The 15,000-nt window shown below is 39.0% G+C and overlaps 1 protein-coding gene across 1 annotated transcript in view; it reads left to right on the forward strand.

Moving 5' to 3' along the window:
- Window positions 1-12,551: 12,551 nt before the first annotated feature.
- Window positions 12,552-15,000, forward strand: part of LOC135212855 (zinc transporter ZIP3-like) — a 4,002-nt gene continuing 1,553 nt past the window's right edge. Inside the window, exons 1-2 of the mRNA XM_064246623.1 lie at window positions 12,552-12,795; window positions 14,626-14,757. Coding sequence (XP_064102693.1) covers window positions 12,667-12,795; window positions 14,626-14,757 — 261 coding nt within the window. The 5' untranslated portion in view covers window positions 12,552-12,666. The remainder of the gene's footprint in view (window positions 12,796-14,625; window positions 14,758-15,000) is intronic.

Consider the following 15,000-nt stretch of genomic DNA (forward strand, 5'->3'; position numbering starts at 1 on the left):
GATCTAATGTAAGGATGAAAGAATACATTTTACACTGATAATTTCATGTTTATTTCACTATAAATATTTTAGCATTAAGTTTACTGGAGTACATAATTCTTATATCATTATAATCATTAAATCATTGGCTTGACGATGTTTAGTGAGGAAATTGGGAAGCACTCCTTTCTTCAAGTAAAACTGAGGTGTAATGAAAGTTATAATTTTTGAAAGACATATTCCACAGGAGAAGTTGGAACGTAGATGCTGCCTATGTGAACTCTCAAGAGAGACTGAGAGTTTCTAGCACTGTGATTGGTTTATCAAAAGCCAATCAGGAGCATCATAACGGACGGGCCTAGACATCAGATGCATGGCTGATGTGAATCTCTTGTAGTATGTATACATCTTGGAAATGTGCCGCCCAGCCGACGTCCTATGGAAGGTTGTTCCACAGTTCAACAGAGTGAGGAATAAAGGACCTCTGGAACTTAGAAGTTCGACAGCACGGCACATTTACTGCATATTGGTGCTGCTGTTGAGCGAATCTGGTTGCTCTTGGCAGATAATGGGGATCAGGGATCAATTTTGAATGTCAAAGATCTCTGTGAAAATACAACCTATGAAAAGGTGACAAACAAAAGACTATCCGTCAATAGTCCAAGTCATAACTCCTACTTTAGGAAACAGAAACTTACCACCAAGAACCAATCGATCTGAAAAGAGATAAACCTCTGGTAGAAGCAGAAATCCACACTGGAGCTGGATGGTGTTGATGTTATTTTGCAAAAGTGCGTCTCCCACGGTATTTGCTGAACCCTTCAAATACTAGATGGCTCAGGAGAGTTTAGTATTGCTGATAGGTATCGCTGTTGTCATGCTGACCAGGCGCCTGCTGTCTTTGTGAAGGTGTGCATCAAGGGTTGATGGTCTGTTTGTACGACGAACTATCATCCTTCGAGCATGTGGTGAAGTGACGGATAGCTTTGTGGACTGGTAGAAGCTCCCTGTCGATGATTGAGCACTTTTGTTCAGCTGATGTTAATTTCTTGCTGAAAAACACCAGCGGATGATGACCATCATCTGTGTGGCCATCGCCATCTTACTTGCATCCTTAGTCAAAGTCAGGGACCTATGGGGTATAGAAAATAGTAATGTGGTTGCAGAAGTTATTGCTAGTTTTGATGAAAATATGAGGATGTTGTTGACATACACCATGCAGAAGGAAAGGTTGCCTAGCAATTCATCCAAAGTCTTTGGAAGGTTGCCCCTGCATTCTGAAGGCCAAAAAACCTGTAGCTGAATGTGTAGGTGCAGTAGGAGTTTAGTGATCACAGTCTTTTCTGCATCTTCCTTCGCTACTGGAACTTTGAAGTATCCCTTCAGCATGTCTATTTTGGTGAAGTTCTTAGCTCCGTTCATCTGGTTGGTTATGTCTGCTATGTTAGGTAATGGGTATCTGCCAGGCTTTGTTTTGACGTTTAGTCACTTGTAGTCTCCATACAGGCGCCATATTCTGTCAGGTTTTGGTACTATGTGAAGAAGGGGATGCCCATTGGCTGGGTGCTTTTTGGCATATTCCCACATTCTCCATTTCCTTGAACACTTGTTTGGCATAGGAGAGTTTCTCTTGGGGGTTAACCGTCTGAAGCATGTGTGGATTGGGTGGGCTTGCCATTTCTATGTGGTGCTGGACGTTGTTTGTTTTGCTAGTTTAGTTAAGTCGTGCTGCAGGTCGTCTTTGAAAATCTCTTGGTAGTCTTGTAAAAGTCAACATATTTCTGGTGGTGCGGTAGCTGCTGCGATGGGGCCTGTTCGTCCTCTGTGCTGTTGTGGTGGTGGGTTTTTTGCACAGCTGTTCATGAGGTAATGCAGGAGTTGTTTTTGGGATCAGTCGTTTTGATGCGACATCCACTAGTAGGTTGTGCACTTTTAGGAAGTCTGCTCCTAAAAGTGCCATTGTCATATCTTCTGTAGTCCTACCCGTTGAATAACACATTCATGACCTACTTCCAGTACGTATTGAATGGTGCTCTGCTGGCAGTGGATACGTGGAGGTTGGTGGGTGGGGTGGGGTGTGGCTGAGTCATACATGCAGGCTAGCTGGCACTAATGATTTGCATGCCCCTGTGACAAAGAGGAATTCAGTCTGACCTTTCATCCCTTACGAAGAAACATGTGGAGCCCTTGCACTCATATCTGGAAGAAAGGCAGCGGTATGCAGGCACAGCTTCTCTTACAAGGAAACCAGTCTGCTCACTCCTGACATTAAGTTAAGCATGCAATGCGCAATGTCTGTTCCTCTCCTATGGCTGTCCCCACATTGTTCAGGAATTTCTTGGCTCTTAGGGCGGGTGGCATGCTGAAGGATGACTTCAGCTGGTCCTTCAGTAATTCAGAGGTGACAGGGGTTTGAAATTCTGCGAGTCATCCTATGACTTGCTCAAAATGTCATCTGGCAGGAATTCAAGGAGAGTCCATTTTGCATTCTGAGGAGGTAATTTTCTTTGATTGGAATACTGTCACGACCCTAAATAGCCAAGCTTCTGGGCTGTGGGGCGTGAATGGGGGCAGACGTATGAAGGTGGTGGTGGTGGTGTCACTGGAGAGGCTGGGGTCGGCTGAACTGGTCATCTCCATGGTCACCAATGTAGCAAAGGAACGAGTAAGAAGCTGCACAACAAACTTACTGATTTATTCAGACAATAAACAGAGGTCAATAGCTCTTGCGAGTAGAAATGTAGTACCTGACCTGAGGCGAACAAAACAGAGGTTACAATACAATCACTTGTGTCTTTTGAAGGATAGAAAGAAGCATATAAATTGACGTAGAGGACAAGATTGAAGCTATGATACATATGGCTGAAATGCTGACTTTGTAATGCATGTAGTAATATTACATTTAACATAACATTAATATAAGTGATAATATATGTACAAAAGATTGATATATGCTGTATTTCTTGTATAAGCGCATTTGGCTCGCAAAAGATGTTTGTTATGGGGAGATTAGTTTGCCAGGTAAGATGGAGGTGCGTGGGTCAACATGGGACTCTACAATACTATGTTCTACTTTTCCACATTTATCTATATTTATGAAGAAAGTGGCTCTGATATACCCTGGTGTCTCCGATAAATACAAACATCTTATAAGCTATCAGAAAGACGATAATTACGGCAGTCATCCTGGCTTTCAAAAAAAAAAAAAAAAAAACACCAAGGTCACCACGACAGAGGCATCTTTCAATACTTCACAATCACGGGAAATCTTCAAGTAAAAAAGAAACGTGTCTGGGGAAGCTTTGGAATTCTGTTTTTTATACTATAAAAGTCTCAATTATAGTTATTCACTTAGCATTTCCCTTGTTTGTCCTATCTGAGACAAGTGGGTTTTGATTTATTACAAGTGTTGAATCTTATTTCTTTACTGGAATGTTCGATTAGACTGTTTTCAGAAATATTCTAATCTTTGACAAACTACTTGTGAAGATAGGCCGTCGTGCAGCTGATAAGCTTCTGATAAAGAAACACAGATTTTTTTCAGATCTATTGTAGTAATTTATATAAAGGAATAACTGGGCTTTGCATAAACAGAATATACTTCTTTTCGAGAAAGGCTGTAATTCCAGACGTGAAAGAAATTTGTTGAAGTAGCTGGTTGTTACTGACAAATATTTAGCACTTTAACACCTTAGAGCAGATGTCCTTGATCCATGATGAAGAAAAGCAAGCACAAATGCGCAGAAGTTTCTTTACCACAATTGGTGGTCTCGGTATAATCTGGTTTGAGCCGCAGCCCATGACACTATCAGTCAGCCATGGTGGCCAGTGTTGTTGCGTTGCTAGATGCACGATTCTGGCTAACTCCAACCTTAAATCAAATCAAAACTACAGAGGCTAGAGGGCTGCAATTCGGTATGTCTGTTGAGTGGAGGGTGGATGTTCAACATACCAAGTATGTTTGTTTGTTTGTATGGTGTTTTTACGTTGCATAGAACCAGTGGTTGTTCAGGAACGGGACCAACGGTTTTACGTGACTTCCGAACCACGTCGAGAGTGAACTTCTATCACTAGAAATACACATCTCTAACTTCTCAATGGAATGCTCAAGAATCTAACTCGCGGCCACCGAGGTAGCAGGCTAAGACCATACTGATCACGCCACTGAGGCGCTAACATAACAAGTTGCAGCCCTCTAGCATAAATAGTTTTTAAAATCTAATGGTGGGTGGAGGAAGAAAAAGGCATCTCAATAGTTTTCTTTTACAGAAAACTAACAAAACTCTTATGTTCTCGTGATAGATTTATGAAGATATAAAACGACTAATCTTCCTTAAACTTAGCATTTCTCTACTCTGTGCTCTAAAATGATTATTGTACATTGATTTTCGTGAATGTGCCGCCCCTGGATTTCACAAGAGTTGTCGTATTTAAGTGCCTGTTCATCCTGAAATGTTCGTCGCGTTTTTGTAATTTACGAGTGAAAAAAGAATTTTCTTAACACTGACCATTTATCTCTCACAATAATTTTCTACGAAACTGTCAAAAGCCAGGTAAAAGGACACTTTTTTTTTATATATCTAATAATCTTCAGCTTGGAACAGCTGAAAATCTTGCTTGCTTGCTTATGTAGTGTTTTTACGTTGCATGGAACCTGTGGTTATTCAGCAAGGGACCAACGGCTTTACATGACTTCCAAACTACGTCGAGAGTGAACTTCCATCACCAGAAATACATATCTCTCACTCCTCAATGGAATGCCCGAGAATTGAACTCGCAGCCATCAAGGTGGCACGTCAACACCATACCAGCTGATAATCATTATAAGAATGAGTGGTAGCAATTATAAAACCTTCGTTGGAACGGATGTTGAATTGGTAATGTTACCCAAAAATACTGGATTTCAATTATAATCGTGGTTCCTCTGTCATGACGAAGAGGATATTCGTTATACGCAAAAGTTTCATCCCATAAAAAGTGCCCACATCAAGAACGAAAATTCATTATCGTGTTTTTTCAACCTGTTTATAGTAATGTCTTATCCAGAAACGACTCTTATACTCTCAAATTGTTCGCGGTTGGTTTCCCAGTCCTTCCATTTCAATTTACGAGTTTGCTTTCAAGTTTTACTAAAGAAAAAAAATCATTTTAACATGCTTATTCAACCAGATACAGAACGTGCAGAAGTCATTATTTGGGAGACGCGGAATCTCGAATAAAAATAAAAATCTAGCAGCCATTTCCACAAAGGGTACATTGCCAATGTCTTACGATTAAACGTACCCTTACGATTAAACTTTAAAAGGATGGACACATCGTCATAAAATTAGTTTTCACATGAAAACATATCGCCAATATTGTTCGCTCTTAATAACATTGACAAGTCTTACGCTTGAAAAAAATACTGATGTAACACCGCTAATCACAGAGATAATAAGAAATTTCGAGTTATCAGCTCTACGTCCCTCAAAACTTGATTGTGGTCGAAGATAAAAATACCTGTCTGTAATTGACCTTCACAGTATGATTACCGCGTAATAGTAGTTAACGAGAATGAAAAATTCAGCACATATTATTTTGACATTCTTCCTTTCTTATAGCTGGAAAGATGCGGTAATTATTTCTTTGAAACCCAAAGCGGCTGGCATGAGAATCATCCTCTACCTGAGAACAAGCCATTTGTTTTTTATCGATACCCCTCAGTACTGGTTAATTATAATGGAAAATTTCATCGACCAGTTTTCTTGTTTAAAGTGAAATGTATTTTAGTTATATTTAGCTTAATTAGTAGTTCCTATTTTTCCTAAGGCGCATTTTCTTTGTCTTCACAGGTTTATGGGACAGAGAGGCTCACAGCTTTTACCATGGAGTCAACAGTAAAGAGGGTGGTCTCAAGTGCTTCTCTACCACCGCCTACGTGATGTAACTACATGCACTACCAATTTTTAGTATTTATCTTTTTTTTATTTTATTTTATTATTTTTTTTGCTCGAATTTGATAACCTTTGAGAATTTGAGAACCTGGTTTCTGCGAAAAATTAATCACACGTAGCAAGATGAACTAGCATGACTATAAACTTTCATCTTACAACTAAAACCACTGATTTTATTTCATAGGGTTAGTTCTGCTGCTGTTAATTTATTACTCAGAATACAAATGTGCATCGATTCCTTTGTATTTAATAACAAAAGAAATTCCCATTTGTGAATAATATGCGAGGGATTTTCTAGCTGATTAATGAATGATTGTCCCCCAAGAGAGGTTTCAGGAAGCTCGTGCATAACGATTACAATTCCTGTTTATAGAAAAGTCCTTAAGTGAAGTAAAGAGAAAAAAAGTTGTAGTCTTTCAATAAATACCTTGACTGCCACTGTTGGTGAGAGAGACTAAAACAGTTATGGCAGACATACAATAATACATCAAAATGAATGTTAACAACTAAACTATTAGCTAATTTTTTTCTATTAGGCAAGAGATGCCTTAGTTGTCTATTACTATTTCAAGATCTTTCTATCAGGACCTTAACTATGGAAATTCCACTGAATTATGGAGAAGACCTCTTAAGATGTTTGGAGTCTTTTGTATGAACGCCCTTTTTTCTAAGAACATCTGCACACACAAAAACGCTCCAAACATCTGCAGCTGCAACCAGTATCGTTAAAACGTTTCTTTGCGTATCATCCCTAACTGTCTGTCGAGTTACTACGGACAAGTCTTACAACAAGGAAGACACGTCTAATGTTTTCGGGGACTGAAGCACAGTCTCCGGACAGGCAACAGCACGAAGAAGATATTCTGTTGCTGGAAGGTCGGCAAATGATGTCCTCTTGACCAAGGAGCTGTACGAGTCCCTGTTGGTGTTACTGACTGTTGGGCCAAGCCTCCAATTTTCACTGATGCTCCCACGTTCAATCAAGAATGTCTACTGCTAAGGATTTTAGTTCCTCTACCAGGCTTTTCTTTGCCAAGTTGAACGTCGTTTTAACAGACCTTTTCCTCGCGGACTTAATGTTTGCTTCAGTCTTTGATGCTATTCTCGGACATAACATCATTTCTGGACACATTTCTTTTATGAATAGTTTATTATGTATCGGTTAAAAAATGAATTTTATAAAGCAAACAGTGAATTAGAGCGTTTGCAACCTTTTAAAATCTACAGCATCAGTCAAAAGAGACCGCTCAACTAACACGTTTTTTATGAAAATGATCACAGAATGTGGCATAACCAGAAGAATAATGAATATTCATGGCAGAAGGATATGCTAAATACAAAAATGGAAAAGAAGAGCCATGTGATTTGAAAAAAAAGGTATTTAACAGCAAGGCCTGTCTCTCAGACAGTTATATAACAATTATCACGTTACATCATCAGTCACAAGATTAATTCGACGATGACTATCAGTCGGAGATTCTGTAATCATTATTTGTGTGGAATTTAAGGAAACAGTCCACAGGGTGACTCATTGCACAGATAGGGGTACCAGTGAACCCACAGTCACTGAACTCAACTGGGGCAGTATGTTTTAAGTGAAACTCCAGTCAGTGCGTTGCAGAATTGAATTGAACATAGTATTGAGGCCACAGGCCAAGCACTGGGACCTATGAGGTCATTCAGCGTTGAAACTGAAATTGAGAGTAAAGGGTTTGAAAGGTGTAACAAGAGGCAAACCTTGCAGTTGCACTATAAATCAATTGATAGGAGATGGTGGAAAGTAAGATGGAAGAAAGAGAATATGAACGAACATACAGTAAAATTAATGAAAGGGGTGGCAGCTAGTGGTCGAAGGGACGCCGCAAAGAACCTTAAGTAATGCCTACAGTGCACCACATGAGGGTGCACTGACGGCACAAACCCCCTACAGAGGGTACGTTGCAGAAGCTGGAAACAACCAGGAGGCTTGCCAGATTCCAGGGCAGATCTGCAAAGCTGATTAGTAACAAATGAGACAACCCAGTTCTTGCGAATAGCACTGACTGACATTGCCAGAGGTAACTCACGCTACCCGGATGTCCAGCACAATTTTCTATCAAGCATTAAAAAATACGGACTCGTTGTTGCTGGGTTGCAATAGGCTCTATGTACGTCATATTTTATGGAAACTTATCAACGTCTCATAGTTTTTTGTCATTATATATTTGATTTGATTTATATAGTAGATTTTCGGCATTATGCCAAGCACTGAGGCAACTAAGGCCATTCTGCGCTGAAACGGAAATTGACAGTAAAAGGTTACAAAGGTGTTAGAGGAGGAAAATCTCAAAGCAGGTGCATTATGAAACAATTGTTAGAAGATGGTGGACAGTAAGATGGAAGAGAATATGAACGGAGGTAAAATAAAAGGAATGAAAGTAGTTGCAGCTAGGGGCCGAAGGGACGCTGCAAAGAGCCTTTAGGTAATGCCTATATTGCACAGAATGAGGTGCACTGACGGCACTAACCCCTACGGGGTTTGTCATTAAATAAGAGGTCATGGTCTACAATGAAAAGGCATAACCCCCAATTGTGCAGTTTTCTGTGACGGTCAATAAAAGTAGGTTTACCAAAATATGAAATGAAAAAACCCCACCATACACACACATACTTCCAAAAATAAATGTTCTCAATATGAAAAACAGGTCATGCTTAGAAACATGGGATTCCCGACCAAAGAAAGTTATCACAATATCTAACATACCTAATATTCATCTTCTGATCGAAGTAAATAGCAAGAATAAGATTCAATTCATTTTACCCAAAAATGGCAAACTGACCGAGGAATGTGAGAATATGAAACTACCCCGGATAAATTCGAAAGGCGTATCATGAAGGCCAGAGTTGAGTTGAATATAGAATTTAGACCAAAGGCCAAGACTGGGACCTATGAGGTCATTCAGCGCTGAAATGGAAATCGACAGTAAAAGGTTTGAAAGGTGTAACAGGAGGAAAACCTCAAAGCAGTTGCACTATGAATCGAGTGTTAGGAGAGGGTGGAAAGTAAAATGAAGAAAGAGAATATGAAAGGAGGTACAGTAAAAGGCACAAAAGTGGTTGCAGCTAGGGGCCGAAGGCAAGCTGCAAAGTACCTTAAGTAATGCCTACATTGCACCGAATGAGGTGCACTGACGGCACTATCCCCCTACAGGGAAGAAAATGTGTGAGAGGTCACCACCACTCGTCGTAATGTAAACGTTTCGGTAGTACTTCCCAAAATAACAGATATCTTAGTAAATATTGGTGAGGAATTATGTTCGCGTTGCTATTGGTTACCCCTCCCGTAGAAGTGCAATGCTTCACGTTGCTAATTAGCCACTTCTCTTATTTCTGCTTTTACGCAGCCACCTGTAGACGCCAGATGACATCTTAATTCTTTAAAGCCTGCTGAAATAAGGAGTGGATAAAGAAGGGGCACTCAGCTGATAAAAACGATAGCAGGGGTAATGGGTATAAGGCTCCGGGGATTAGCTATCATCAACCAGACAGCTCTGTTAGTGTTAAGTATGATAAATTCCATAGGGATATGGCCCACAAACTTACAGTTATCAACTGTTGTCGTGCAGCAGGTGCCGACCGGTGAAGCTAAAACCCATGGTTCCTGGGGCTCTTATTCTACTTTGACTGGCGGTGAAATACGCCCGTGAAGAAAGAGAGGAGAAACATTTTTTGTATATAATTTTTCTTGTCGTTTTTTAGTTTATTTTCTAAAAAGTTCTTTGTAATTTAAAGAACGCTGTGAACTCGAACGCACCAGGAGACAGTGAACGAATATGTAAAAGTGATATGTAACTGAAACATACCTGTTCAGTCACGTGAAACTGTATTTAACTACGAAAAGCATTTTAGCGCCATGTGAGTATAACGAACGTCGACATAAGCTTAATATGAAAAAAATACGAGTACTATTCAAATTCAAAGGCTTGAATGATACACTGCCCTATATATGAATCTTTGACCCCACAAAAACAGACAATAAAATAGATTAAAAGCTCTTATGTTAACTAAATACAAATTCATATATTTGTATGGTGCTAAAACGATTATGGGTGATCATATTTTCAAAAAGTGATACTACTCACTTCTGACACATTGAGATATTCTCTAACTGAATACAAATCTGAAGCTACGAAATTAGGTTTTGGCTTCATTAGAGATTAAATATTAATCAGTTATTTTTGGCTTCATTATACAATTTTACTAACACGTTTTATTCTCTACTATAAAGTGACTATTTTTTTTTTTTAGAATCGGGTTCTAGCATTTTATAAAGAAACTTTTATTAAAGAATGTTTTTCTCTGTATCAATAAATATCTCACCCTGGGTAATTTTCTTTAACATAATATAATTTTTACAGTAATTTTTTTACATTCTAACTTACAACATACATCTAAATTATTTTATTCATTACTAACTTGTGCTCCCTTTCTTACGGGGTACACTAACAGGGTGGGGGGGAGGGGGGGGGATTCCCTCCTTTGTGGGAATTTCAGAGTTTCAGAGGAGGGGGTTTATTGTGACCACAGATTGGCAGGCTCAAACTGGGTCCAGGACCACACAAAACGCAGTGTGCATCGTCCGCGCTACTGAGATATCACGCTTGACTTGCTCTCCGCCCGCTTGTGTGTTTGTGTTAGTACTATGTTGCATATTATTTGGAATGCACCTTTTGAGACCGACAATTTTGGAAAGGGTTGGTGTGAGGGGGAGGGGGAGGGGGGGGTGACATTCTGACATACGGCGAATGGGTGCATGGGCCAAATAAAATTGAGAACCGCTGCACTAGAAGGTCCCTTAAGTTACTGATACAATATAACTTCCACAGTTTAGAATGTCATATGTAAATAATGAATAACAAGGTTAATTAGTTAAGCAGATGATAATAGATAAGGCTATGTTAGATAAAAATAGCTCATGAAGTTAAATCAGTAAAAAACCACCTAATAAATGTATAAACACCAGTACGGAAAGAAGTCAGGAAAAAGATAGCATGCACTAATTAATTCTAAAGGCACATAAACTCTAGACAACACTAAAAAGGAAACTTTTCTAATTAGGTATTTCATATTCGTTTTGTATGTTATAAAGTGTAATAGCTTTTGTCCACAGGGTTTGCTATCAATGAAATGTTGTCAAGGAAGTGAAATGTTTTCAAGGATTTAAGATTTAGTTCTAATCAAAGATGAAAAACTAACTGAGGGTACAGGCGTCCTTAGGTACTCAGACAATTCCCATGCGATTGCAAAAGAACACATTTTGGTGAATGAAACCTGGTTAAAAGTCCCACAGAAAAAGTTGACTTTTTTTCCCATTTTATCCTTACATCCTTGGACTCCATCAGCCAGGGTGTATATTTCCGAACTGTAACAGAGTAATGCACCTTCCCTGAAAAAGAGGGGCGCCATATCTTGGAAACTAAAAGGTAGAATCTTCTTGAACATATTCTCATTATACTTCCCACACCCAAATTACCTAGAGGATACTTTGAACTGAACTGAACTGAAGCTAACCTAACCTAGCCTGTAATCTCATGATGTTTCCCATACCCAAATTACTTGAGGATACTTTGAACTGAATTGAGCTGAACTAAACTAACCTAACCTAACTGAACCTAGCCTGTAATCTCATGATGTTTCCAATACCCATACTACTTTGAGGATACTTTGAACTGAACTAACCTAACCTAAACTAGGGGCATGGCAAAAAAAAAAAAAAAAAAAAAAAAAAAAAACCGGGCTCGTGGAATACCAGTATACATGTCGGGAATTTGCAGCCCGGGTAGTAGCGGTAGCAGTGACTGACTGAATGTGTTCTCGTCCTCGTCCATCAAAACTCTGAGCTGTTATAAGCACTTGTTACATAATGGTTAAGTCTGTTTTGTTGCAGCCACTACCACTTTGTAAGGATTATTTGTATTTTCTGCCGATTTCTATGGTACCTACTTTTGTGATATTATTTCGACAACGTCTCATCGCAGGGATGAATTTCTGCCATAAAACTGCTTCGAATTCCAGAAAAATGTTTCCTCTTAATCTTAAAAATTAAAATTCATATCAGTAAGTCCAGAAAAATGTTTCCTCATAATCTTAAAAATTAAAATTCATATCAACAAAAATATTAAAATTATGTAATAATAAGGCTAACTATGAGAACAACATTTACAACAGATACCTTCAAGTAGAACCAATTGAGGGCTATAAGTTAAAATAACAATGATTGCGATTTTATGTGGAACAAGAACACCTTAGGATGTTGTACCCTCAGTTCATTAAGATCACTGTGTATCTTGAAATAAGTGCCCCTACAACTGATTTAAATGAACAGTAACATTAGACGTTAATAAGTAGAATCCCAGGTTGTAAACAGTGACTTAAGTAAACATTTTAAGTAAAACAATATATAGTTTTCGACTTCAGCAATGGCTAACTCCTCTGTCAAACAATTTATGATTTTCGATTTAGCAATGGCTAACTAAGTTTTTAACTTCTTAAATTCGGTTTGAATGCTTTTTTATCCATCAAAGTTTACTATATACATTTTGACATAAGAAATTAACTAATAACTGATTTGAATAATCCTACTATTTCCAGAGAGAGCATGCTCTACCAGTCTCAACAACGGAGGGCGCAAACGAAATACTACGTTTAATCAACCGGAACGAGCACGAATTGTATATGTGACATCGTGATCCTTCCCTGCACCAATCAGTTCAAAATGCTGAGTCTGGAGGGGCACAAAGCCGTCGCCCTGACGGTAATGTTCGTCATAACATTTTCGATATCCATGCTGCCTCTCGCCGTGCGAAAAGCATTCAAGAAGTATCTCAGTCACAGCTACACGCAGGTAAAGCTATTTCTTGACGCTGAGAATAAGCTTGTATTATAGGAATATGCAATATGGACGGTGGTTGTGATACATGATTTGTTTGTTTGCATGGTGTTTCTACGTTGCATGGAACCAGTGGTTATTCAGCAACGGGACCAACGGCTTTACGTGACTTCCGAACCACGTCGAGAGTGAACTTCTATCACCAGAAATACACATCTCTCACTCCTCAGTGGAGTGGCCGAGAATCGAACCCGCGACCACCGAGGTGGGAAGCAAACACCATACCAACCACGCCACTGAGGCGCTTGTGATACATGATTTGAATGAAAAGACAATTGGGAGGAAGATATGACGCTGCTGGTACTAATAAGTTCCAAGAGTAAATAAACAAGCAAATTAATCTACTTTTATGTGCGGTATAATGCTGTATGCAAGTCTTGCAAGTCTCAGCCACGGCCCCATAAAACTCAGCCGCAGTACGTCAAATTTTCAGCCACAGCCCGCTGGTGGCACCTACATATAGCGCTGACAGACGCAAGATCATGGCTGACTTTAACCTTAAATAAAATATAAACTACTCAGGCCAGAGGGCTGCAATTTGGCATGCTTGATGATTGTTGGTTGGATGATCAATATACCACTTTGCAGCCCTCTAACCTCAGTAGTTTTTTTAGATCTGAGGGCGGACAGAATAAAGTGCGGACGAACAGACAATAGTTTCCTTAAACTGAAAACTAAAAAGGAGATTTTTTTAAAAGTATTTTTGGAAAGGCACTGACTGATAGAGGTATTTGGTTTGCAAAAGGGAAAAATCCGCGAGATGTTCAAGAGGACTTAGCAAACGTTACGGTATAGAAGCTAGATTAACAGTACAAACTAACATAAAACACACACACACACACACACACACCTTTTTGGTATCCAGCAGGTGTGAATAATTTATTCACATGTCTCAATGTTCATTTTCTACTCTTATTCTAGAGTGTGTGTGTGTGTGTGTGTGTGTGTGTGTACACACTAGCATAAGAGTACAAAATACACATAGAGACAGGTGAAGAAATTATTCACACCTGATGGATACCAAAAAGGTGTGTGTGTGTGTGTGTGTGTGCGTGTGTCTATGTTCGTGTGTACTGTTAATGTAGCTTCTAAACTGTAAACGTTTGCTAAGTCCCCTTGAATATATCACGAATTTTTCCCCTTTGTAAACCAAGTACTTCTATCAGTCAATGGCTTTTCAAAAGTTTTCACACCTGATGGATAGCAGAAAGGAAGGCACAGTAAAATCATTAGAGTTTGAGGTCACAAACAGTATCTATGTTCCCTTCTTAACCTTGGCTCAATCCACAGTACACAACAAGTAACAAGTTGCTTAAATTTTTTACTTAAGATAAACAAACTTCCGCCGGTTGAAAATGAAGCGCAGGTATGAATCTTGACCTTCGATCCAGAATATTCAGTAAGATGGCCAAAGAATCCTAAGGAGTCAATAAATTAGTCATATTTATCCAAAAAAATATTATAACATGGAAGAACAAGCTATTGACGAAAACTATAAAGGGATCACCAGTTTTCTGACATTATATCCCTGGGTAAATTAGCCCATATAGTTATGCAAGATAGCAACAACAATAATGATGAGTACTTTAATAAGCGTATGTTTTTCTTGAAAGCGATATCCACCTTCGGCCATTGCCGGCGAGTATAAACTGAAGGAATCTTGGCCGGTTTTGCCTTCAGTTTTCTACCACATTTTGAAGAGGACTAGTGCACAGTGGTAGACATCTTCTACATAAAGAGCCCATAAAAACACCAAAAAAATATAGATAGTACTATATTTGAGAGACTACCAGAAGAGGGAGACAGCAGTCTCTGAAATATAGTATACTTACTTTCAATATTTTGGAGTTTTTATGGGCTCCTTTCATTAGATGGAATGCTGTTGAAACAGAACATTCTTACCAGTCATATATAAACGTACGTGTGTGTGTGTGTGTGGAGTGTGTGTGTGTGTGTGTGTGTGGCAATTATTAACCGAAAGTAACTAATTAATATTATGAAGAAACTTTGGCTAAGCCATGTTAGTACTTCAAATAAATAACCAACTTATTACTTGCATAGTTAACACCTGAAGTATAACGTTACGGATAATAAAATCCAGCATCCTCGAATATAGCTTCCTGTGAGAATTTATGTCCTGTATTTCAAAGTCGCTGTAAT

This window comes from Macrobrachium nipponense, chromosome 41 (genome assembly GCF_015104395.2).
Source record: "Macrobrachium nipponense isolate FS-2020 chromosome 41, ASM1510439v2, whole genome shotgun sequence".
Classification (NCBI taxonomy): domain Eukaryota; kingdom Metazoa; phylum Arthropoda; class Malacostraca; order Decapoda; family Palaemonidae; genus Macrobrachium; species Macrobrachium nipponense.